This window comes from Canis lupus, chromosome 33 (assembly GCF_048164855.1).
Source record: "Canis lupus baileyi chromosome 33, mCanLup2.hap1, whole genome shotgun sequence".
NCBI classification, from domain to species: domain Eukaryota; kingdom Metazoa; phylum Chordata; class Mammalia; order Carnivora; family Canidae; genus Canis; species Canis lupus.
Window position 1 is genome coordinate 7,402,877 of NC_132870.1, and position 27,075 is coordinate 7,429,951.

Sequence of the window (27,075 nt, forward strand, 5' to 3'; positions counted from 1 at the left end):
CTCACCAAGTGGGTTATTATCCCAGTTAACAGAGATGATCAGTGTAGTGAATTAAATTGCAGCCTTCCAAAAGCCATACCCAAATCCTAACCTGTGAATGTGACTTTATTTGGAAAAAAGGTCTTTACAGATTTAGGATAGTTAAGTGAAGGATTTTGAGATGAGATCACCCCAATGAGTGTGGGTCCTCAGTCTGGGATGACGAGTGTCTTTATCAGAGGAGAGAAGAGAAGAAGAGACGGAGGAAGGCTGAGACAATGAGTGGAGTGATGCTGCCACCAGCCAGCGGATGCTGGGAGCCACTGGGAGCCACTAGGAGTGAGAGGAAGCAAGGAGAGCTTGTTCCCTGCCCTGGCCCCCTCCTGGAGCTTTTGGAAGGAGCTTGGCCCTGCAGACACCTCAACTTCAGACTTCTGGCTGCAAGAATTGAGAAAATAAATATTTGTTGTTTTAAGTCACTAAGTCTGTGGTCATTTGTAAGGCAGTCCTAGGAAGCTAGCGGAGTAAGTGAAGGGAATCTTAACTGCATGAAAGGAAACCTAAGGATCCTACTTGGGTTTAATTGAAAGAACCTCAAGGGCTGCAGGAGGGGGAGAGGTGATGTGAGTGCAGGGAACATTGGGATCACCCACCCTTTCACTCCTTCCCTCCCTCACCCTCATCATCTGCAAAGGTGCACCTATCTTGGCTCTTCTGCATTTTAGGCAAGAAAAAGAGGGAGAGCTTTTGCACTTGCACCAACTCGCCTTCTGATCTCTGTGCAGAGCTTTGTTGTTAACAAAGGAGTTTCAGACTCACAACCACATCTGACTGCAAAAGGAATCCATTTTACTGATGAGAAAGCTCAGACTTTTACTTTTCCATGCTGCAGTGAACCTGAGACCACAAATTCCTGGTTATTACCATTCTACTTTTCTAGTGTGGAACAATAATTCTTCCACAATAGTGAAAAAAAAAAAAAAAACCAGCAAACCAAAACCAGTTCATGGAGTTCGGTCATGAGCATCAGAAATTACTAGGGATTGTGGGCACCCAGCACCTGTGTCTGGCTGGGTAGAAAAAACCATCCTTATAACTGAGTGGCCTGCACTGGGTGTCTGTTGGGTAAACTTTGGTACAATCATTTAGCTTTCCTCAGTCACCTTCCTTTGAGGAAAGATAAGGACAGTAAGAATTTTGTCCGAAGTGTTAAATGATTCAATATAATCTTTGAGGTTTTATGCTGAATGTGTTTGTTTTCAGCAAGGACTTTGGACAGATTTTGGCAATTGCGTCCTCCTTCTTTTTGTAAACTGGCAGAGAGAGGCACAGAGCAACCAAAGCCCTGAAACGTCTTCATCCCATGACTTGGTTCTTATGACCAAGTCATAATTATTTTCTTTCCTGGCGGCTGCGGAGGTTTGTGATACACACCTGGCAAGAGTGTGCGGAGCACAAACATTTACATTCTTTGCCCTGGGGCTTCTCTCCTCCTTCCTGCGCCCCATTTCCTCCACACCCTGGGCATGGGCAGCTTTCTACGTAGTGTTTGCTCTCAACACTGCTTCAATTCATTTTGCTGGCCCTCCCAGTTTTTCCAGCTTGAAATAGCACCCGAAGGAGAGCCGCGTGTGTGAGATTTTGCTCTCATTCTGTAATGGGTTTGGAAGCTCTGGGCAGCCTGTTTCCAGCTCCTAGGGTCCCGACATCCCTTCTTAGGTTCATTCTAGGACAGAGCAGGTCTCCCAGAGACACGAACTGCAGCGAAGCAAATAGCCAGAGAGGGTTTTGCCCTTCATCTTCTAGGAAGAGCTGGCAAGGCTGCAGGGCCGGGGGTGGGGCGGGGCGGGGCGCGGGGTGGCAGGCGGGTGCGGGGAGCGGTGCTGCACGCCCGGGAGGAGCGCGGCGCCGGTGGAGCCTGGAGCCCGCCCGGCATCTCCCGGCAGCTTCTGTGCGCGCAGGGTGTTGGGTGGACGGCAGGGCGACCGTGGCTGGAATCTTTCCCCAGGACGAGAGCGGGTCGCAGCCGGAGGACTCCGGTGCAGGTGCGGTAGGCGCTGGAGCCCCGGGAGACCGCCCGAGCCGACCGCGTGAGGGGAGGCGTGGGGGACCCGGGAGCGGCGCCGACGACAGCTCGGCCTTTCCCTCTGCCTGAAAGCCCCTCTGAAGAGGCTGCTTGGCACCCCCACAAACGCGACCTTCTCAAACGTCCCGGATGCGTCAACAGTTCGCTTTGGGGGTGCGAACATTTTGCAGAAAGCGCTGCTCCCCGCAGGACCTCGGTTGGGCGAGTTGGGGAGGCGGGGCCCGGGGAGGCAGGGCCGGCGCGGCCGGGGCGCGGGCAGGGCGCATCCAGCCTGCGCGCCCCGGGTTGGGTGGCGGGGGACGGGGGGCAAGGGCCAGCGCAGGAAGCAGCGCGGAGACTGGGCGCCGGGTCCGCCCGCGGCGGGTGTGCGGTGTGCGGGGCGGTGAGTCAGCCGTTGGGTCGTCGCGGTCGCCACCCAGAGGAAGTCAGGCACTGGGGTGGGGCGCGCTCCCGGCCGCGGTGTCACCCCAGCTGCGGGCGCGCCTAGGTCTGCGCCCGCTGCGGGGTTTGGCGAGGCTTGGGCTCCGGCGGCGAAGGAGTTAACCGGCCGGGCCGGGAGGAGCCCGAAGGGGAGGGAAGGAAGGAAATTGCCACCGTCCCGAAAGCTTTTTCCTCCCTCCCTTCTTTCCCTGCAGAGGCGAGTGGCCGGCGGCGGCGGCGGCGCGGACTCCCCGGAGCCCGGCTCCGCGCCTCTGCTCCGGAGCTGCTGCCCCACCGGCTGCGGGGGCAGGGACAGCTGTCGCGCCCGGACCCCGCCCGCGGACCCCCCCCACCCCCACCCCACCCACCCAGAGGCTGCGCCCAGCCATGGAGGGCGCGGAGCTGGCCGGGAAGATCCTTTCCACCTGGCTGACGCTGGTGCTCGGCCTCATCCTCCTGCCCTCGGCCTTCGGGGTGTCTTTGGGCATCTCCGAGATCTACATGAAGATCTTGGTGAAAACTTTAGAGGTGAGTGCCCGGTGGGATGCGGCGCCCCAGCACCTTTGAGGGCTTTAGGGAGAGAGAACCCAGCGCGGTGGTGGGTGGTGGCGGCGAGTGGAACTGTTGAGAGCCGAGTGGAGGCGAGGGGACCAGCTTGGAAGGTCAGCGCTCTCCAAGGGGGTGCGTTTCAGTTCATCCCCCGCAGCGGCGCGGAGACCGCCTCTTGGCTACTCCCGCAGGTGGAGAGATCCGGGCTGAGACCGAGGGACCTTGTGGTTCCTCTACTTGAATGCAGAGCCACCCCCACCCACAGCTTTATTATTATTATTATTATTATTATTATTATTATTATTAATCATCATCATTATTATTACTGATTAGAACAACACATACGTCTTTTATATTATAGATTTCTTTTTTTTATTTTTTATTATTTTTTTATATAGATTTCTTTATATCCATCATGTAGTGCAGCTGTCCCTTCACTCTCCTTAGTTTTTTTATAGCCGCAGGTTTCAGAGGTCCTTTCGTGTACTAAGGCATGCTGTCCAGAAAGGCGTCATGTTCTACTTTATGCTCAAGATAAGAAACCCAATTGCTGGGCGGTAGACAGAAATCCGATTATATTTTAATGGAGTCATGGAAATTTTATCTAGTCCAAAGCACTTGAAATGTCATTGAAATGTATATTCTTTGACCTCTGTTCTCCCTACACTCCTGCTTCCAAATTCTGCAAAGAAAGGCGTTAGATGGAAGTGAGCCTGGTGGGGCACAACAGCAGCTCACTCTTCTGCAAAGCCTAATTAAATTACAGAGGGCTTTCCCTTTTGCTCCTTCAGCAGATGCTCCCTCCCCAAAGCCTGAGAAGGTAAGGGAGGGCCAGCCTTATCCTCGTGTGCCAGGCAAGGATACAGAGACTTGGAGAAGATCAGTGGTTTGCGGTTTGCTTGAGTTAAATGGAGACAGGAGTCTTACTTGAGGAGAGGACTAGGGCTAAGACTAGGAGTACAGAGTCTGGATACAGATGTGCTTCGATTTGGTTCTGAAATCAGCTCTGCTTCTCACTGTGTGAGCTTAGGGAAGTCACCTACTTCTTCTTCTTCTTTTTTTTTTTTTTTTTAAGTCTCCTACTTCTTATGCTTCATTTTCCTCACTTTATAAAATAGGAATAACAATATAACACCAGTTCCCATAGGGTTGTTTACATGAGTTAACATCTCAAGCATTTTAAAAGGGTGCCTGTAGGTGGTAGGTGCTATATCAGTGTTTGCGGCTATTAATTAAATGAATAATATTATTATTACTTAGACTCTAGCACCCAGGTTTCTCTAACTTCGTATAGGATCTTCTAGTATGGGTTCACATTTTTCTGCCCTTATCTTTGGTCTACCCCTGGGACTTGGATTTCTTCTCCCTCAGGGAGGGGGGTGGCTCCCAGATACACATCTCAAACTCCTAATCTCCCACGTGGAGATTACCTGCTAATCTCTCACCTACTGACCTCTTGCAACTCTCTTCTATTTGCTAATCTCCTGTTTTGCCCCAGATTTTTGTTGCACTTTCTTTTTGTGGCTATTTTTCTGTCTAGTTTTTGAAGTTATATTTGTTTCTTCATCTTCAGCTGTCATGTTTTCAAAGTTATGTTGTTTCTGCCCGGAGATACTGTACAGTTTTGAACTTTTTGGGTTGACTTCACACGGTGAACTTGGCCATTCCGTGCTGTGGATATTTTAGGCTGCTTCTTATGGCTAGGTCTTCTTCAAATACTCTCCCCATAGCAGATGATCCTCTTTGGCTGGGGTTCAGAACTCTTTCTCAGAATTCTGAAACGATTGAGTTGTTCTCCTGGACGGCTGTGTTTTTTGGAATTTATACCCTATGTGAGATTGGAGTGAAGGTAGTTTGTACACACTGACTTCCAGTGGCTGGCTCTCGTCTTGCTTCAATAATTCAAGGTGCAACCAAAGAGATGTTAAGGAGAGAGACCAGCTTGTTGCGGTCAGCCTGGCAAATAATCACCATACTTGGAAGGTATATATCCAGTTCAGGATCTGGTCTTCAATTAGATAGGGCCTGAAGTATTCATTTTTGTCCCGCTAGCGTTGCAGAGACTTTCAGAGATGCGCTGCCTGTTAGTGGGAGACAGGCCTCTTAGCTTGGCAACCCGGTAGATGGCAGCCTGAGTAAGGAACTACCCTCTTAGCTTAGAGTAAGTAATGGGGTCAGAGTGATGCTTGGCATATATGCAATTAAAATTGGGATTCATTTTGTGGGCTAACTCTTACTTGTAGTTTGGGAGCAGCTGGGCTCTTTAGGAGGGAGCTGTGATCCCATAGTGATGTCTGCTTTAGGCACAGGAGAGGGAAATGATGACCTTGGGTTTCTTATCCTTCAGCTAGAAGAGCTTTAGATGTTTCACAGATATTTCTGTTAGGCGGTGGGTAGTAGAGTGGATTGCTTTTTCTGACTATAGGGACAATTCCCTTAAAAATCGTGCTGTTTGTTTAGTGTTAGGACATCTTTAGTTCTGGACAAATATCCTGCCTTTTTGTCGATTCTATGCAAGGCGCAGTTCTTCTGTTACTCATCATTCTTTCGCACTTAGTTCTCAATGGATTTGGTTGTTTCTTTCTCTAAACTGGTGATTTTCCAGGGGGTATCATCATTTCTGAGGAGTATATACAGCATTATTACAACTTTATATTGGGAAAGTTTTAGGAATTCAAAGTATGAAAAGTAACTAACACTCTGGGGTGGGGATAAGTAGAGGATACTGTGTTTGGGTATTGGAGTATATGTATCGGAATCTCTGGGAGGGGGTGTGTACATGTGAATTTTTCATGTTAATCAAATAGGAGCATGGATTTAAGATTTTAAAATGCCGTTTTCAACTGCGCAGAAGTTGATGGGGGTGAGGGTGGTGAAGGATTGCTATGTGTTGGCCTAAGGCTCATGATTAGAGGCAAGGAGATGAAGAATGGGAAGAGAATATAGGGTTGGTGGAGAAGGTATGGCAGTGGTACGTAAATTATCTAACCTAACCAGATAATAAAGGCAATGGACAGATCATGAATGTTAATGGACTAATTTTTCCCTTAGCTCTCGAGAAATAAGCTGGGAGCATGAACAGTTTCCTCTGAATTTCTAGCCCTGTGACCTTGGGCAGGTCACTTAAGTTTTGACATGGGTATAGAGGAGTATGCCTCAGAGACTTATTGCACAGGTCAATGAGAAGTCAATGAAAGCACTAATACATAGGAGGTGCTCCAGTCTCATTGGAGCTCGAATTGGAACACTCTTTGGTCTTGTTTTTTGTTGTTTTGCTTTTGCTCCTATGTGGCTATGATTTAACCTACCTTCAGATCTTTAATGAGTTAGCATACATACACACATACTCAGAGCAGACAGTTCTTGTCTTTAATTTAATTTATTAAAGATTTTTATTTATTTATTTGAGAGAGAGAGGGAGAGTGCAAGCATGGGGAGGGCAGAGGAAGAGAAGCAGGCTCCCCACTGAGCAGGGAGCCTGACTTGGGGACGTGATCCCAGGACCCCGCATCACGACCTGAGCTGAAGGCAGATGCTTAACAGACTGAACCACCCAGGCACCCGATCTTGTCTTTTATTTCAACTATTATTATTTCCCTTTGCACTTTTCTCCATCCACCAATTAGTTTTTCATCTTTTTTAAAAGGCACATCACTAAGTGTCATATTATAACCAGTGGTTATAACATCTCTGTTAAGATAGTCTTCAGGTATTATTTCTGGTATTGGAAATACAATAAACGTGCTAGAAGGCCATGGCTGTTTATAACAGAAAGTAATAATAAAGAGAAGCTACCCAGGGAGAGTGCTTAATTGCACAACTCTCTGACAGAGGCTATCTATTCCCACTGGTGGGTTGGGGAATGGAGATTGAGAGAGGTAATCTGCCTAGATAGTGACTTACAGCTGTTAGTGGTAAAATTGGGATTTTTAATTTGAATCTAGAACCTGAGGACTTCTTATTCTGCCAACATGACAGGTCTGTCAAGAAACTGTTTTATTATGCTACTGATGGTGGCCTGCTTTTATTTGGATGAATCTAATATTTGAATTTTTATATAATTTTATACTTTTTCATCCTTTCCTTTTCTCTTTTTAGTTAATTTTTAAATGTCTTTTTAGCATAAAACTGAATGTTGTAATTGTCTAGGTGACCGTGTCAATTTTTGTAAGCTTTTGATCTAAACTTTAAAACTCAGACTGAGGGACACCTAGGTGGCTCAGTTAGTTAATAAGCCTTTGAATCTTGATCCCAGCTCAGGTCTTGATCTCAGCTCGGGTCTTGATCTCAGGGTCATGATTTCAAGCCACGATTTGGGCTCCACACTGGGTGTGCAGCCCATTTAAAGAATAAATAAATGAATAAAAGGAAGATACTTGAAACTCAGACTTAACCCCTTTTTTTGTGAATTAGAAACAGCTGCTTTTTGCTTCTCAAGAGGATTTTTAAAATAGAGTGAGAACCTGATGGGAAGTATCTTTCAACTTTTCTTTGTAGGGGAAGTGAGATGAGAGTAACAATGGGGATTGTTAGAAGCCACTGTCCTACTTCAAGATCATCTTGTGGACAGAACTGCATTTTTTGTGGTTCCTGGAGGCAGATGTTTTCTGAGATAACCTCTAGAAGAGGTTTAGAACTTCTGAAGAGATATTCCCCATCTCTGTCTTGGGGGTTCCCTAATCCGCTGGTGTGGTAGAAGAGAAATAGCTATGTATTGGAAGTTTCACTGGTGGCCTGGAAAAAAGTGATCATTTTGGAAGCTAAATAAATAGTGGGGTGTGAGGGAGGAGGAAGCCAATATTTTCTACTTTGTAACCTATTGTGTGGCAGTCATTGGATAGATTATCTTCTTTAATCTTTTATCTTGGTATTGTCCTTGGTTTAGCGATGATGAAACTCTGATCCCAAGGGGTGAAGCATCCTTTGTCTCAGATGAGCTCAGCCAGAAGTGAGGAGCTGCAATTCATATGCATATGAATCAGGCTTCAAAGCACAGGTGCTTTTCACTTTCCCTGGAAAGAAGAAACCACAGAAGAAAATGGTTTCCTAGTTCAAATTTCCTTTGGCATTAAATGACTTCTCCTCCAACCTGAAACTTTGCTAGTCTTGAGCACTGTCACTGTATTTTGTAGGACAGATCTCTGGAGTTACCATTTCAGGAGGTTATGCATTCTGACACTCGTCTGGTGACAGAACATGGAGCTCTTTGTAGCATATCGTGCCATATGAGCATGCCCTTGTGTTAGCTTGGTAGGGCTGCCATAACAAAATGCCACAGACTGGGTGGCTTAGACAACAGAAATTTATTTTCTCACAGCTCTGGAGGTGAGAAGTCTCAAATGAAAAATGTTGGCAGGTTTGGTTTCTTCTGAGGCCTCTCTCCTTGGCTTGCAGATGGCTGCTTCCTTGTCGTGTCCTCATCTGGTTTTTCCTCTTTGTGCAAATACCTGGTGTTTCTGTGTGTTAAATTTCCTCTTCTTAGAAGTCATATTGGATTAGAGCCCACTCTAAAAGCCTCATTTTAACTTTGTCACCCTTTAAAAAAAGGCCCTATCTCCAAATACGGTCATATTATGAAATACTGGGGAGCTAGAGCTTCAACATATGAATTTTGGGGGAAACCCAATTCAGCCCATAGCAGCCTCAAAATATCAGTATTTTCCATCGTATGAGCATGGGATAATTGTCCTAATCTCAGGTAATTGCCATTTATATAAAATATAAGGTCACATGGCCACAAGAAAAGAAGTGAACTCTAAGATAGCAAATGTTCAGTTATTTACAAAATTTTATCTTAATTATATCTTTGGTCTAATGATAATAGGTACTAATGCTTTAAAGAGAAAAACTATGTAAATAAGCCTTGACTTCTATTGAGAAGAGATGAGAGGTATGTCTAGAGTTTGAGAATTCCTGCATTAAATCAGTAAGGAAGGAAAAAGCCTCAATCAGATTAAGATTGAATCTTATTATCATTTGTGACTTGCCTCTTGGAGCCAGGAAGATTAAGTCTCTATTTATAGGCTGTTCTCTAAGCACAAACAGCATGTTCCTACTTGGCTCTTTGGGATGTTGTGCAGGGGTCCTGATGTAGTCAGATCATGTCCTGATCCTTGACCTTCAGGTATAGGATCATTTATCCTTCATTGTCTTACTTATTTGAATTTTTAAAAATAGTTTTAATTCCTTGTGAGCCTAGCAATACCTGTTTTTGGCCACTACATTTTCGATAAATTTTTTTGTTTCTTCAAGGGTGCTTAAATCATAATTATAATAATCACAATGCCTTTTTCCTCTAGTATCTCACTTCTCCAATCAGTTTATTTTATTTTATTTTTTTTAAGATTTTATTTATTTATTCATGAGAGACACAGAGAGAGAGAGGCAGAGACACAGGCAGAGGGAGAAGCAGGCTCCATGCAGGGAGCCTGATGTGGGACTCGATCCTGGGACTTGAGGATCACGCCCTGGGCCGAAGACAGGCACTAAACCCCTGAGCCACCCAAGGATCCCCAATCAGTCAGTTTAGACAATGTTAGCTTCTGGGATTGTAATCATATAAATAATATTTTCATTTTTCCTTTTCTAAACTGGAAAAATAGTCATTGGGATTTTTCCGGGGTGCTGTCAACAAAGTTCACTTGTGGTTTTTTGAACTCCGATTTTTAATGGTAAATAATTTTGGAAATGCATGAAGAAAACATAAAGAAGAAAATAACAAATTACATCTTGGTATATTTCTTTATGCTCCTATGTCCTTTATAAACAAGAATGGGAATTGATTTTTCCTGTTCTTAAATTCTCGCAAACCTGTGGTTTCTCATAATCATAGTATTTTCCCTCTGCATCTCAATAGAGGCAAGTGACCAGGTGGCCAGTGGTTTCCTTAGGTAGCGATTTCAACAGTGTAGACTGCCTCCTTCTGCAAGCCTATTTCTGATGCAGGCAATTAGGTCTTCTTGAGTGTATCTGGCCCCTGAATGCCTAATCTGTTATGAAAACAATAGTTATTCTTCGGGTTCTGTGTTTAGGTCTTTATATATGTTGATCTCATTTAATCCTCATAGTGACCCTAGGGGACAGGAACTATTATCCTCATTTTACAGATAAGGAAACTGAGGCCTGGAAGGGTTAAGTAAGTGACTCAGTCTTGATGTCATAACCTGTGCTTTTGTGTGACCTGCTTCATGACCTTTTCAAGGAGTCTTTTATGGGGCTACCAGGTGAACATGAGGGGTTTAAAAAAGGTGAATGCTCTCTTGTCCTCATTTATTAGGGCACGATAAGTGACTAATGTTAAGAGTGTATTTGAGCCTTGGAATGAATACTGCTATCTCAAAGATTTACTAGGGGCATCTCTTTAATTTGAAGAATGCCAGGGTTTAATGCTTAATTTCACTTTCGTATAAGTAAGGTTTGAGTATTTTTACATCGTGTCTGTGGAACAGTTTACTTTAACAACACTACTTGTTTTTGAACAGTGGGCCACAATACGAATTGAAAAAGGAGTCCCAAAGGAGTCGGTTCTTAAAAACTCCGCTTCTGTTGGTAAGTCTTCTTTTTCATTTATGATGGTTAAGATACCCAAATTGGATAAATCTACATCTACCCAGTTTGAACTTGAAATATGCAGAAGCAGTGCATTCTATAGGCATTGGATCATTCATAATTTTGTTCTTTATGCAAAATAGCAGCTGCCTGAGTTTTGAATGAGTTTTCACTGGAGAGGTGGTAGTAATAACGCTAGGTCATCCATGCGTTCTTACAGGGTGTTTCCAAAGGCATACATTTAAAAGTGGTTGCCTCTAGTTTTAAAGATGTAGTTAATGGCTTAAGAAAATAATGCTAATTGGACTACCTTGGAGTTAAACCTATTTTTGAGATTTTATTAGTACCTTATTCTAATTTGCAGGTCTGAAAGATGTTCCTCAAAGTAACCCTTTCCTACTAAAGGCTGATTGGTAATACATGAAATAAGTAATAACTCCTGTATGAAAGAGCTTGGGAATCATCACATGCCACACCTTGCTTTTGGAAAGTAGTATTATACAGTAACAAAGGCTCAGAAAAATTGTGCAGTAAAGATGCCTGTTAATTTTTGTTAGAAGTGAGTTAAGTCAACTGAGCTCACTAGTGCCTGTGTCTGTTAGTGCTTTACTGTTCCAATAAACTCTTTGACTTGGGGTAAGAATTTTAAGAATTGTTTAAGATGCTGGCTTCATAGGAGAGTAGAATTCTATAGAATTCTATGGAATTTACTCCCTATGAAATTAGGGAGTTAATAAGTCGCTTGACTTAATGAAAAGACTAAGCCATTGTGTGTTTTTTTAAAAAATAATGTACAATTTTGTGCTTATCGAATTTAAGATTAAAAATAATCAAAATGTCAAGCATTTCACTAAGAGGAATTAATCTTCTGGAGGCTTGTGGAAGAGGAATTATAGAGATTGTATCCCACGGTGCATTCTGGAAATAAAGTATTTGAGTGAAAACATCTGCTCATTTTGTGTAGTTGGATTGTTACATCCAAAAGATTGAAACAATACGTAGATCTTTATGGTATATCCTTAAACATCAAGTGTTATCACCAGTAACATTTTACCAAGATTGGAGATTTCTGGCTATCCACAATCCTATTTTTATTGTCAGATACCTTCTCTTCGACAGAGCAGATCTACTGTTTTTTAATTTTCTGGGTACATCTTAAAATGTGTATCCTTATGATATAAGGAGACAACAAACTTTATTCCTGGTTTTCTGTTGTACTTAGACTTTGGGACTGTCACTGATTTTGAGTAAAATTCTATGGAGCCTTGTAGTTTGGGGTGGTGGCAGTGCATGTCTTGGGACACAAAATGTTTCAATTTGGTAGGTTAGGGATTAAGAATCACTATGTGAGGGTGTCCTTAGCACTAGTTTAGATTTTTTTAGTCTATACTGAAGTGAATATTGTCACTTGTTGGGTTTTTTTTTTTTTTTTTTTTGGCCATGCATTTGTCTTTTCCATGGTACCTCCGGGAAAGAGTGGAAATGAACAAGAGGAGAAAAATGTAAATCATGATGGTTTAGAATAAGGCTAAAGCCTACCAAGTTTGTCTTCTTTCATTCAGAGTAGCTGTCTTTCCATTTATTTATTTATTTATTTATTTATTTATTTATTTATTTATGATTTTATTTATTCACGAGAGACACACAGAGAGAGGCAGAGACGTAGACAGAGGGAGAAGCAGGCTCCTTGCGGGGAGCCCGATGCAGGACTCGATCCCAGGACGCCAGGATCACGACCTGAGCCAAAGGCAGGTGCTCAACCACTGAGACATCCAGATATCCCACTGTCTTTCCTTTTAGCCATGAGATTGGCAATGACTGTTGCAATTACTGAGCATTTGCTACCTGTAAAGTTGTTGAGGGATCCAGGGAAGATTAAGATATGGTTCCTGTGAGGCGACAGGTATTGGACAGGTCACTGTGATAAATGCTAGACTAGGTGCATAAGCAAAGGACAGCGTGAGATCTAATTTAGTATCTGATATATGCTGCTTTCACCTCTGTTAATCCCACAACTGTGTGTGGTATGCACCTCCACTCCCATCCTGATTTCCATCCTTCTTGGGTAGCCCTGGGACGGGGTGTGTTCCCTGTTGGTACTATCCTGGTGTTTGTTTTTTTTTTTTATTTTATTTTATTATTTTTTTTAAATTTTATTTTATGATAGTCACAGAGAGAGAGAGAGAGAGAGAGAGAGAGAGGCAGAGACATAGGCAGAGGGAGAAGCAGGGTCCATGCACTGGGAGCCGGACGTGGGATTCGATCCCAGGTCTCCAGGATCACGCCCTGGGCCAAAGGCAGGCGCCAAACCACTGCGCCACCCAGGGATCCCTATCCTGGTGTTTGGAGTCAGCGGAGAAGGAGGATCTTCCTCCTACACAGACTGGCCAAGGGTGATGAGACACCGAAACACACTGAGGGTATGTGCGCAGCCACTGCAGTCATCTGCCTCCAGAACCTCAGGTCTCTATGCCACAGCCAACAACGGCTCCAGTTAGCATTGAGCCCATCAAAGTTGAGGCAAGGGTCACAGGCAGGCCAAGGGCCCTGGGGGTACGGGTGTGATCTGGGTATGCCTGAGTGGTATAGCGCTGATGATAGGTTCAGGAAATGGACAGGGAGAGATTGGCTAAACAGGGGAAATAGTTATGTCTATTTTCCGCACCAAAAATTTCTTCTGCTGCTTTTCCTTGATGAAGCATATTTTTGGAAACACTTTTGAGTCTCTCTTTTGCCAGTTCAATCCCTCTTGCATTATATTTCTCCTATACTGCTTTCATTAATAAGCCAAATGAAAGCTGAACCTAGGGAGATATTATCTTTGTGGTTAAATCGTTCTCTCCTGTCTTTAATAAACCATCTCATTTATTGACTGAGCTTCAGATATAATCACAAACAAGATCTCTCTCTCTTTTTAAGGTTTTATGATAAACACACTAAGAGAGAGGCAGAGACATAGGTAAAGGGGCTCCCTGAGGGGAGCTTGATGTGGGACTATCTCAGGACCCTGGGATCATGACCTGAGCCAAAGGCGGATGCTCAAACACTGAGCCACTCAAGTGCCCCAAGCAAGATCTCTTTAAGAAGCTCTGTTATTTCACCTTCTTCCAATTTTTGAGGACGTTTCCTCATTGTCACTAAATCGTTGAAGACAAATCTTTCTCCCCTTCTTCAAGTAACTATGTTATTATACTCAACATTCAACATAGTTACTCTCTTTCCTAGTTTTTGTTTCCTGAAGGCTGATGGGTTCACCACTCCAGCCATTGGACAAGTGCACCTCCAGACCCAGGAACATAGTCTGATTAAGATTTTATCAACTTTTATCTTACTCTGTTGTCAACAGTGCAAGGGACCATTAAGAGCCGTGAACCTCTTCCTTGGGTACCTGACTGATTTTGAGGATTTATTGTGCGATAAACTTCAGTTAGTTTGTAATTAGGATTGTATTCATAATGAATATAATTCATTATGCCATTTTCATAACTTGAGATTAATTCCACTAGAAATTGCATTATATTACTAGGACATTGTGAATGATTACCAATCAAAAGTCGACAGGCAGGAAGAAAGGCCCAACTTTGCCCTTGTTCTGGAGGTGTCACAAACAATACAAATAAATAGAAACCATGGCTCAGTCATTTTGGCACTGTCCTCTAGAATGTGCTGCTTGCCTGACACAGCATTATCTGCATGGGCAATGCATACCACCTCCTCAGGTCCTCCCCTTTGCCACACTTCAGTAGGCACTGCACATAGGGATTTGGGGTCATGTGGCCTATGGCTAATTAAGTGCCCCCCACCTCTCCCCTGCTAAACTTCTCTTCTGCACTGTATGTGTTACCCCTAGCCCCCAGCTCTTCCTCCACCCAAACTCGCACAAAGGATAAAATACTACAGTGAAACTTCTGATGTCATACCTATTCAGAGAGAATTTAGGCTGCTTAACATTTCCTTCTGATTTTACTTTTGAAATTCATTGTGAGACTTGAGTGACCATGTTGATACTGGTACAACATTGGTTGCATCAATATTAAATCTCTTGCATTTATATAAAATGTGGGATAGTATTTTGTGACAGAAGTTTGCATATCATTTTCTATACTTGTTTTGTTTGAGGCAGGCTGGTTTTTTTAAAAAAAGATTTTTATTTATTTATTTGAGAAAGAAAGAAAGCAAGGGGAGAGGCAGAGGGAGAAGCAGACTCCCCACTGAACAGGAGCCCAATGCAGGGCATCATGATCTGAGCTTCAGGCAGCCATAAGGCAGATCCTTAAGGGACTGAGGCACCCAGGCACCCCACTGGGCAGGCCAGGGTTGGGGAGAGGTTGTTTGATAGTCTGCCTAAATCAACTAAGATGATTTATTGTCTTGGTGTAAACTCCCTGAATACAAGTCAGTATCGCTATCCACTTGGATATGGAGTATAATGAATCTAATGGGGTTATCTTGCTGATAAAATGTTGGAACTTGTCTAGCTGCTTGCAGAGAGAAAAATAATACAGTTATGGGATATGGAAGGATTATAGAGTGAGAGTTTCCTTATCATTGCCAAATGTCTACTTGCTTTTATTAGTCTGCTTCTGATTATAAATCTTGTGCTTGATGGTGGTGATGATGATGATGACAATTTTCAAACATACACAAAGTAGAGAAGTAGTATAATGAGCCTGATATGGGCGATATTTGTCAAGATTTTGCCACACTTGATTCATCTGTGCCTTCTTATTTTTTGCTGAAATAGTTGATGCAATATAAGATTTCATATCTTTTCATGCATTTTTTAAAGAAAAGGATTTTAAAAAAATAACCACAGTACTATACTCAAACTTAATTTTTTTTAATATCATCTAATATATAGTCCATATGTAAATTCCCCTAACAGTTTAAAAAGGTTTTGTAATTGATTTGTTTGAATCAAGATTCAGTCATGGCTCACAGATATGTTTATTTACTTTTTGATACTGCTTTATTGGACATATGGAGTACTGGTTTTGTTCCTGGAACAAAAATTGCTTAATGGCAGGTGATTCTGAAAATTCACTAGCGTACCATACATTTTTATCTTCACAGTTTAATATAGCTCTGTGCCAGACAAAATTTTGATTCTTTTGCTTTTGTTTGTTTTTAAACCATAAGATTAGTAATCTGTATTTCTAATATTATGATATTTATTACATGAACTTTTCATATTATATAAAATTTAGTCCATAGCCCCTCAATTCCACTTCTAAGTAAGATATCAAACCTACCAACCAAACTCTCAGCATGTATGTATTAGGAGACACGCTACAAGTGGATAAATAGTGAAAATGTGCAGACAATGCAGTCACTCGTCAGGAGGAAAATAAATATGTGAACTGGTTCAAATGAATTAACTGGATTTACATGAAGAGAATAAATCTTAATGTTGAGTGAAAAGGAAATGTATCGTATAACAACATTTATTTAAAATTACTACTAAGGGATCCCTGGTTAGCTCAGCAGTTTAGTGCCTGCCTTCAGCCCAGGGCGTGATCCTGGAGTCCCAGGATTGAGTCCCACATCGGGCTCCTTGCATGGAGCCTGCTTCTCCCTCTGCCTGTGTCTCTGCCTCTCTCTCTCTCTCTTTCTCTCGTGTCTCTCATGAATAAATAAATAAGATCTTAAAAAAATTACTACTATAAACAGAACTATATAATTATGTAGATAAGCATAAAATATATGTGGAAATGATATATACCACAGGTTAGTGGTTATCTTCTAGGAAGGAGGAGAAAGGATGGGAAGATGGCCTTTAACTGTATCTCTAATTTTTTTCTCTCTTTTTTAAGATTTTATTTATTTATTCATGAGAGACACACAGAGAGAGGCAGAAACATAGGCAGAGGGAGAGGCATGCTCCCTGTGGGGAGCCTGATTCAGGACTCGATCCCAGGACGTTGGGATCACAACCTGAACCAAAGGTGTCTAGACACTCAACCACTGAACCACCTAGGTGTTCCTCTAATTTTTTCTTTAAAGAGTATCTATAGTAAATATGACAATGGTTATCTTTTTTCTTTGTTGAACTCATTTTTTGGGTTAAACGTGTATTTTAAGCATAAAAAAAGAACCCTCCAACTAAGTAAAATATAAAGAATTGCCCAGCTAGAGTCTTTAGTCTGATGCATAGAACTTGTTTTATATGAATAGAAAATACGTACTTGTCTCAGGAGTGTGATTGATGGTTACCTGCTCCAAAACACATCTCTGTTGAGTCTGACCAGTGCCTGGAATTGAAACTTAAATTTATGGAACAAAAGAGTTATTAATCTAAGTCTATTACCTCTTAGAGGCAGGATTCTCAATTTCAGTGCTACTGACATTTTGGGTTGAATAATCTTTTTTTGTCATGGAGAGTGGTCCTATATGTTGTAAGATGTTTAGCAATATCCCACTAGATGATAGTAGCACACTCTTAATATGACAACCAATGGTGTCTCCACACATTGCCAAATGTTCCCTGGGGGCAAAATTTTTTCTCTTCTCCTCACTTCTGTCCACTCCTTTGTGAACCACCACTCTTAGAGAATAACATGTTAACCTTTGGTACCCAATATTGTTAGCATAATTTTTTGTAGTTTTCTAATAAATAGGCCCTTGGAAGAGTAGAATTTGATTTTCAGTCTTTGGTGCTGGTGTGGGGAAGGATGGAATATGAGGTGAGGCTTGTGAACAACAGTTAGTAGACAACTCTGTATGGTAGGAGAGAAGGCATGTTCTTTAAGAAAAGGAGGAGTGAGACAAGGGAATCTTCCTTCAAACTTTGCCTCATAATCTGAGGAAAATATACTGTTTTGGAGGGAGCTTTACTTAAGACTGGACTGGAGACTCGTGTATAACTATGTACTCTAACCTCTGAAAGGAGATGACTCAGTATTTAATTCCGGCCAGCAATGAGTAAGCAGGAAGGAGTGGTTCTGGCAGGGAAGAAGGTAAAAGGTCAGATCAGACTAATGGTATTTGCTGCGTTGTGAAGTGATTGTAGAAGGAGAGTGATGTAAGCCCTAAATCACAGAAAGGAAGGCTCCCATCTTAAAAAAGCAGTTAGGGGGCTCATAAAGCATACTGTTATCTTTCAGATCATTTTTCTTGTCACATAGCAGCAACAAAATAGGTGACATGACTTGTCCCTTATCCCCATTTCCCAAGAAATTCATTTTGCTTTCAAATGTAAGTGATAAAAGCAGGTTTTAGATCATTCTGTCCCCAGTACTATGTAGTTGTTGGAGATCTTGATGGTGCTTTAGCTCTCTTAGTCTTAAACTCCTCAGCACATTAGGAGAGTACTGGCATCATAGAATTGTGGAGGTTGAAAAAGCCAGATGAGAACAGAGACTCAGGGATTCTTTGAGAGTGAGAAGATAACTGGATCAGGTGATAGGATAGTCAACTTGAGAATACATTCTCTTTTAGAAAAGTGTTCTGTACCCGCCATTGGGAGGAATAGACCTTTCAGCAGATACCCATCAAATCCAAAATCCATCTTGTCATTCATTTTTTAAAAAGATTTTATTTATTTATTTGATATAGAGAGAGCGAGAAAGAGAGAACAAGCAGGGGGAGCAGCAGAGGGAGAGGGAGAAGCAGACTCCCTGAGGAACCAGGGAATCCGATGCAGGGCTCCATCCCAGGAGCTGAAGGCAGGCGCTTAACTGACTGAGCCACCCAGGTTCCCTACTTTGTAATTTTAGAAGTGTTCCCCAAACCAGTCTCCTCACCTAACACACCCCTCTAGCTATTCTACCCCTCAGAGAAAACCCCAGTCAAAAGTACAAAGCTTCTCCATTTTGTTTCTACCTTATAGACAAAAACCTATCAATAATAACAATAATCACTGCCACCTGTTAAACAATGGCTCCCTTGTGCAAAATTTATTTACATGAGGAAGGTCTTGTGAATTCTCACATAACTGATGAGAAAACTATAGGTGAAGGAGGTCAGGTAACTTGCTTCAGATTCAATATGAAGTGGAAGGCAGACTGAAAAGAAATCCCAATCCAATTTGTCTTTCCTATTCCAAATCCCTTTGTTGCCACCCCCTTCCTATACTATACCTTACCTGCTCCTATGGTCAATCTGTGCCTTCTCAATTCTCCCTTTGAAGGTTGAGGTAACTCTTCCACAAATGGAAACTCCTCTGCTGAATGTTGGCTTTGTCACATACTAGGGAAGTTGTAACATCTCTATCTCAAATCATCAATGCAACTTTTCAAGAAATGAATCTACTGAGAATATTTAATATTTAGGATGATACTAAAAGAGATTAAATATCAATGCCAAACATTAAGGTTGACATTTATAGTTAATTTGAGGCTTCTCTGTTGTGGGGTTTCTTGTTTAATCAAATTAGGCATGTCTGGTTCAACAAAGTTAATGTGGGCTGTCAGCCAAGAAATGGGTCCACAGTGTGGCGAATGGGATGTTAAAATGACATGCTGCCTGTTAATTCCAAATGCCTATTAGTTTCTCTGCAGTGTTGACTGACAACTGATGACACTGTCCATACTTCTGCTCCGTTTATGCTTCAAAATAGGTATAAACACATGGTTAATATTATGATTAGTATTCATATCCGGGGTTAAAATCTTCCTCTTCTATAATCAGCATTGCTTATTTTGTAAGTTTTGGGGGAATATTTAATGATTAAAGGGGGAGTTGATTTTCTCATCTGCTTTTCTCAGGAGAACAAGTGCACCTCCAGGGCTGCTAGTTCAGTACTTCTAGTCTTGATAACTGAGAGACACTAACAGAAAATTACTCAAAATTTAAAAAGGGGCAAATTACTCTATTACAGGTATATTAACCATATAGAAAACAGGAAAATAGAATGTAGCTTTATTTCAGTAAGGCTTGACTGTATCCTATTCCAAATAGCAGGTGGACAAGTGTCCACTCTGTTACCCCTCCCACAACCCTGGCAGCCATCACTGGTTGATGAGTCCTTGCCACCCAACCACAATGTAGCATCCTTAACACAAACCTGCAGACAGCTTCTCACTACTGCTTTGAAATCTTGTCACCACTCTTGATCAGGAGAATAGAATTTCTCACACTGTGTGCCAAAGGATCACTAACTAAAACGAGGAGAATCTTTTGAGTAATTGGATTTTGGCATAGATTTGGTTGTATTGTTTGAGATTGTACTGATGACTGATGCAATTGGAAGTGCAGTATCACTGAATGAATGGTCTTAGCTGGGTTTTTAATAACCTGGGAATTGGAATAGAATTTAAGGTAATCTTGATTGTTTTGATGAATGAACCATCAGAGAGAGAAGTGACATTTGAGATCCTTTACTCAAGGAGGATGCTCTGAAATGGATAGAAAAGCCAGCCTTGGTTACGTGGTAGGAAAAGGCTTGCCACCTCAGAAGGCAGAGTTTTAGGCCATCAGGCGGGGAAAGCCAGGGAAAACACAGAACCTAAAATGATGCCGCAGTTTGTGGCAGAACCAGCATGTTTAACTACACAGTGACAAGCTGCTCTGCATCACTAACCCTGATCTCTGCGTGAATGACACTTACCAAGCATTTTCTGTGTACCTAGGTTATATTCTGAACTATGCCCCCAGGCAACCCTTAGCCTACTTTAGGAGATATCACCAATCTCCGCATATCTATATGACAATCAGAAGCCAGCTAGTGCTGATGGTATTGAACTTCACAAAAATAAATATAATTAACTTGAGCAGGAAAATTCATAACCATAACACAAAAAGAGATTATTTTGGATGGGGGACGTCAAAGAGGGTGTTTTGGTGGACGTGTTAGTGTTGAACCAGTCATGTAGAGGTGGTTTGGGATTAACTGAGGTGACAGGGCTTTCTAAACTCGAGGAATGAGGGAATAGCTTGGATAGCAGTGGGAGTGAGCTTAGTTCATAGAAGGCAACAGACATAGAAGTATGATTGGCTAAGAGGGTAAGGTTGTGAAGGACTCGAATGCAAAGTGGTTTAGATGTGATGTAAAGACAGAGAATCTCAGGTTTCCTGTTTATATTAGGGATTATAAGAGGAAATTCTGAAGCCCTCAAAAAGGATGACTATGGTGGCCACCCAGACCTGTGGAGGTTGATGATTGAATTTGAAAAAAAAAAAAAAAGTGCAAGATGATTCATATGACAGTTGGTTAATTATTAGAAGGAAGAAGCCATCTCTCTTTCCCTCTGGATCTCTACAAGATGGAACAAAAAGGCTGGCTTAAAGTGTTGCATGTAAGAAAGAGCTTCTTAGCAAAAAATGATTGTAAACCTGGACCAGACTACTAGGTAGATTACACAGAGAAGTTTTAGAAATGGAGGACAGTTGAGAATCTGGGGAAAGGTCCGAATTATATAACACAGCTTTTTTTTTTTTCTTTTTTTTTTTTTTTTTTTTTTTTCAGTTTTTAGCAGGGCCTTGTTATCTTGGTTGTAATAAATTCCGTATAAGTTTTAGATTAAAAAATTTTTAATGTCTTCATGTAATATTTGTCTCTGTAATATTGGTATCTGTTTGTGGGTCATTGGCTCCATAAGCAGAGAAAGCAAAAAAGCTCTTCATCACTTTTTTATTCTGTCAGCAAGTAGCAGCAACCCTTGAAGCCCTCTTCACCTTTTCTCCTCTCTAGGAGGTTTTATAGTGGCATTTCCCAATTTTCTCTGTTTTCTTACTGAAGCTCCTGGGGCAGCATAAGTTTGTGAATGAAGAAAAGGTGAGGGGCCAGGGTGCCAAAGCATGCTTGGTGCCAAGACACCTGGGGAGATGAGGAGCAGATAGTGGTGGTTCTGTGTTTGTTGAGGATTAGCTCTTGGGGCTCAGGGAAGGGAGACAGCCTGTTGGACTTGTGATTAGAAAGAGTCCTTTTCTTGGATTGGAGTAGGAGGAAACTATTGATGTTTGGATGCCCTGGGGATGCACAAAACTCTTAGGGACCTTCTCTTTGAGTGCCAGCGTCAGTGTTTTGTTTTGTTATAAAGATTTTATTTATTCGTTAACGAGAGACACATGGAGAGAGGGAGAGACACATGGAGAGAGGCAGAGACATAGGCAGACTCGATCCCAGGATGCCAGAGTCACGACCTGAGCCAAAGGCAAATGCTCAACCACTGAGCCACCCAGGTGCCCCAACCTCAAGTGTTTTGAAAGGTCTTCCCTGCACCTCCTTCACTGACTTTTCTAGGTCAGATGCCTGGTTTTCCTGCATCACTTCCTCAGAGTGCTGTTTCTCTCAAAGCTCAGGCTGGCTAGGGAAGGACATTCATTCCCTGGAGTCCTATTTCGTTTTTTGAATATTCCTTAGAGAGTAAAACCCACAGAGCCCTTACGTCTCCTATAACTTCTGGGGACCCTGGGTGGAACAAAGGAAAAGAGTGGGGCATGATCTGCTTTTCTGTTAGGGTCCCAGAGCCTTCACCCTGTCTTGCCTCACTGTTTCTGGAATTGATGGGCTTGTCTCTGTGCTTCTCTGGTGTTGCGTACTGGGTAGCCTGCACTTGCTCATTTCACCTGGGAAATGGAGTGGACCTAAAAGCCCAAGCAGGTAGGAGAGACACCATGGACAAACCTTGTGGGTAGGATAATTTGCCCTTTTACCTTTGAATATCTGGAAAAATGCACTGTATACAGAGGACAGTGACTTGAAGAAACATTGACTTTGGCCTTCACAAAAAGCTAAAAGTACTTTGGAGACTGTGCATATACACACCAAGGGACACTCTTCTTCACGTTATTAGAGAAAACAGCATTGTGATTTCTGGTATTCCTTTGTAAATTCTCTTGGCTCACACAGAGAGGAAATTGATAATGAATTCCAGAGGCCATTTCTTTAGAAAAAAAAATAAGAAAAAAGGAGATTAAGACTGGACAGGGAGTATGAGTTTTGGCTATGAGTAGGTGATAACATTCTCAAACACCTGCTTGGTAGACTAGGTAGTGGATGTAAAGTCTTTGCAAAGAGTAAGTGTATATTCCTTTTTCCCAAGCGTGGTAAGCTTTTTGTTTAAGTTGGTATCTGTTAGTGTATATCACATATATGTCACTTCCTCTTCTGCCTCTGCAATGACGTTGATACAAATCTACTCAGATAAATGAACATCCTCATTTTCAATGACTCATATGTTCATGTCGGTGACTTTACTTGCCAGTCACTGGCTAATGCATGTGACCTATTTGCAACAGATCTCAAGTATGTGATGCCAGCAGGTGTTATGAAATCCCAGCGTGTGATGGTGTTCAGCCTTTGGTGCTCATCTGACATTCTATACAACGAGCACATGCCTAAGATTGCTAGTCAGTAGAGAAGCTTGCGTACTGGGGTATATATGCAAGGAGAGAGAAAGACAGTCATTTTGTAATCAGCAAAAAGAACTAACATCCTTTTTTTTCTTAAGAGAAGCCATGTCTTGCCATTGTACCCTTACTCCCATGCCTTATGTCCTTTAGTACAAATTTGTTTTAGAAATTTAGAAATAACGTTTCATCAGTTTGATGTAACTTGGGTCTTTTTTGGGTCTTTGCTTATAATCAGTTAGCACAATGTCTGCATCATGTAACGGATGGAGTTGGTGGTTCATGGGCTCAAAGAAAACAAAAACATGGAGAAAATTGGGTTCTGCTGATGTGAAGAGTTTTGAATGATTTTAGGAATAGGGGTATTAGGTGGAAGAAATTGTAAGTGAAAGCAGGAAGGTAAGAGAGGAAACATTAGGGGCCCAAGGACCAATTTAGTTTGGCTGGAGCTAGAATGGGTGAAAATTAGTTGGAAGTAGAGTTAAGATTGGATAAATATTTAGGTTTAAGTCCTAAAAGGCCTTAACTGCTAGGCTAAGACATTACTTCCTTAGATGAGAGGATCTCAAAGTTTTGGAAAGATGAATCTGGTAGCTTTGCAAAAGTGGGATTAGATGGGAAGAGGGAGAGGAAAATGGAGAAAGGAGAGATAGTAGATGGCAAGCCCTCCTAGAAAGTAATGGGACTGTGATTGCAAATATTGAACTACCCTTGCATCCCAGGCATAAATCCTACTTGATCCTGGTGAATGATTTTTTAAAAAATGTATTATTGGATTTGGTTTGCTACTGTTTTGTTGAGGATTTTTGTATCTATGTTCATCAGAGATACTGGCCTGTAGTTCTCTATTTTTGTGGTGACTTTCTCTGGTTTTGGTAACAGGCTGATGTTGGCCTCCTAGAATGAATTCAGTATTTTTTCTTCCTCTTCTATGTTTTGGAATAGTTTGAGAAGAATAGGTATTAACTCTTCTTTAAATGTTTGGTAGAATTCTCCTATGAAGCTGTCTGGTCCTCAACTTCTCTTTATTGGGAGATTTTTGAATACTGGTTCAATTTCATTGTTGGTAATCTGTTCAAGCTTTCTATTTCTTCCTGTTTCACTTTTAGTAGTTTATATGTTTCTAGGAATTTATCTATTTCTTCTAGGTTGTCCTATTTGTTGGCATATAATTCTTCATAATATTGTCTTGCCATCTTTTGTATTTTTCTGTGGTGTTGGTTTTATTTTTCCTCTTTCATTTGTGACTTTAAGTCTTTTTTTTTTTTTTTTTGGATGAATTTGGCTAGAAGTTTATCAATTTTTAAAAACATTTATTTATTTATTTTTGAGTAGAGAGAGAAAGAGCAAGCATGAGTGAGGCTGGGGCAAAGGGAGAGGAAGAGAGAGAATCTTAAGCAGGTTCCACATCTAGTGCAGATCATGACCTGAGCCGAAATCAAGAATTGGACACTTAACCTACTCAGCCACACAGGCGCCCCTAGACACTTATCAATTTTGTTGATCCTTTGAAAGAAACAGCTCCTGGTTTCATTAATCTGTTCTACTGTTTTTTTTTTTTTTTAAGTTTCCCTTTCATTTTGTTTAAATGAAAATAATCTTTATTATTTTCTTCCTTCTGCTGGTTTTGGGTTTTGTTTGTTCTTTTTCTAGCTCCTTTAGGTACAAGGTTAGATTGTTTGAGATTTTTCTTGCTTCTTGAGGTAGGCTTTTATTGCTATACACTTCCCTCTTAGAACCACTTTGCTGTATTCTAAAGGTTTTGAACCATTGTGTTTTCATTTTCATTTGTTTCCATGTACTTTTTTATTTCCTTTTTAAATTTCCTGTTGACCCATTAATTGTTTAGTAGCATGTTATTTAACCTCCATGTATTTGTGGTCTTTCCAGATTTTTTTCTTGTGGTTGACTCCTGGTTTCATAGCTTTGTGGTCAGAAAGGATGCATCATATAACTTTGATCTTTTTATATTTATTGAGGCTTGTTTTATGGCATAATATGTGATGTATTCTGGAGAATGTTCCAAGTACACTTGAAAAGAATATGCATTCTGCTGTATTAGGATGGAATGTTCTGAATATATCTGTTAAATCCATCCAAATGTGTCATTCAAAGCCACTTTATTCCTTGTTGATTTTCTATTTGGATGATCTGACCATTGACATAAGTGGAGTATTAAAGTACCCTACTATTATTGTATAACTGATTAGTTATTTTTTGTTATTTTTTTTATATTAACTGTTTTATGTATTTGGGTGCTTCCATGTTGAGTGCATAAATATTCACAATTCTTCATCTTCTTGTTGGATTGTCTCATTTATTATCCTGTAGTGTCCTTCTTGTCTCTTGTTACAGCCTTTCTTTTAAAATCTATTTCATCTGATATAAATATTGCTATCTATGCTTTGTTTTGACATCCATTTGCTTGATAAATCTTTCTCCAGGTCATGGGGCCTTGAACCAGAGCAGTGGGTTGGTGGAGAAATGGAATGTCTTGGCAACCATATAGTGTGAGCCTTGGGGAAGAAATCAGGCTATAGGTTCACGTTTGGGAGTTATTTAGAGAGGGCAAAAGCTGAAATGGTGGACTTAGTGAACTTACAGAGTGAAAAACATTTGCAAATTCTAGAGAAAAATTTATAGAAAAGAGATAAGTAAACATAAATGAATGAAACAGGATCAACCAGGGAAGAAGAGAGCAGAGGAATGGAAACTAAGTGAATGGTGAATTCTAACTTTATATTTTCTCTCTCCTTGTTCCTTTGCTCACTGATACTCCTTTGTGCTATATTTTTCTCCTAAGAATAATAGATGTTCACCAACTCCTTTTCAGAAATAAAACCTTTTAATGCTTTACCTATAAACTGTGCTTTTCCATGAGTGTATACACATGTGAGGTCAGGGATTATCAGGAACTTCTAAAGCCAGCATAGAAATGAAGTCTTTTTAGGTAAGTTTTGAAATGTAAGGGTGACACTGGTTATTTGGAAAGTGGTCATAGTCAAGTTTCACTTTATCTGTACAATTTGGAGGACATGCTGAGCCATCAGGCTGATGTGATTCTGAGATAGTTAGCAGATGAACACACGGGATATGTGTATGCAAGTTCTTGTGTGAATGTTTTGAATTTGGATTTATACATCTTTTAAAAATATTTTTATTTTTTGTGTAATACACTCACATGGTACAAAAATCATAGTTATTTAAAAATATGTGCTTTGGTAAGTAGAGCCCAAGCACTTAAGCATCTGTCTGCGGCTCAGGTCATGATCCCAGAGATGGAGTCCCACCTGGGTCAAGCCTCTAGTCAGTTCTGACGCTTAACTGATTGAGCCACCCATGAGCCCCATGTTTCTCCTAGATTTCTGTTTCACTTTGACTTCTAGGACCCTCTCATATATTTAAGGTGATAAACTTTTGTCTGTGAGGAGATGAAAATATTTCTTTCAGTTTGTGATTGTATTTTTTTCTTTGCTTATCATACTTTTTACTATGCAGATATTTTTCATTTTTATGTCATCAAATTTATGAATATTTTCTTTTTATAGTGTCTGGATTTTGAGGTTTTTAATAGTTAGATTCTTCTTCTGCCAAGTTTTAGGGAATTCTCCAATGTTCTCTTTGATTAGTTTTATGTTTTAAAAAAATATTTAAATCTTTGTTTCTTTTATTCTCGTGTCTTTGTCCAGATGACTATCCAGCTGTGGAAAAACTGAGTTAAAAAGTTCAGCTCTATGTAACTGATTTGTAGTGCATCCTTAATTTCCTGTGTTTGTTTGGATCTGTTTCTGTACTTTCAATTTTGGGCTCTTTCCATAGTTTGGCAATTGTTGATAATGCTGCTATAAACATTGGGGTGCGTGTACCCATTCGAATCTGTATTTTTATATCCTTTGGGTAAATATCTAGATCATAGGGTAGGTCTATTTTTAACTTTTTGAGGAAACTCCATACTGTTTTCCGGAGTAGTTGTACAGTTTGCATTCCCACCAAGTGCAAAACGGTTCCCCTTTCTCCATATGCTCACCAACATTTGTTGTTTGTTGTGTTGTTAACTTTAGCCATTCTGATAGGGGTGAGGTGATATCTCATTGTGGTTTTGATTTGTATTTGCCTGATGATGAGTGATGTTGAGCATCTTTTCATGTGTCTGTTGGCCATCTGGATGTCTTTGGAAAAATATTTATGTCTTCTGCCCATTT

General features: G+C 41.1%; 1 protein-coding gene across 1 annotated transcript in view; it reads left to right on the forward strand.

Annotated features, from left to right (window-relative positions):
* Window positions 1-1,915: 1,915 nt before the first annotated feature.
* GPAT3 (glycerol-3-phosphate acyltransferase 3) overlaps window positions 1,916-27,075 on the forward strand; it is a 61,825-nt gene continuing 36,665 nt past the window's right edge. The window contains exons 1-3 of the mRNA XM_072810796.1: window positions 1,916-2,024; window positions 2,701-3,013; window positions 10,516-10,582. Of these exons, the coding sequence (XP_072666897.1) occupies window positions 2,873-3,013; window positions 10,516-10,582 (208 nt within the window). The 5' untranslated portion in view covers window positions 1,916-2,024; window positions 2,701-2,872. The remainder of the gene's footprint in view (window positions 2,025-2,700; window positions 3,014-10,515; window positions 10,583-27,075) is intronic.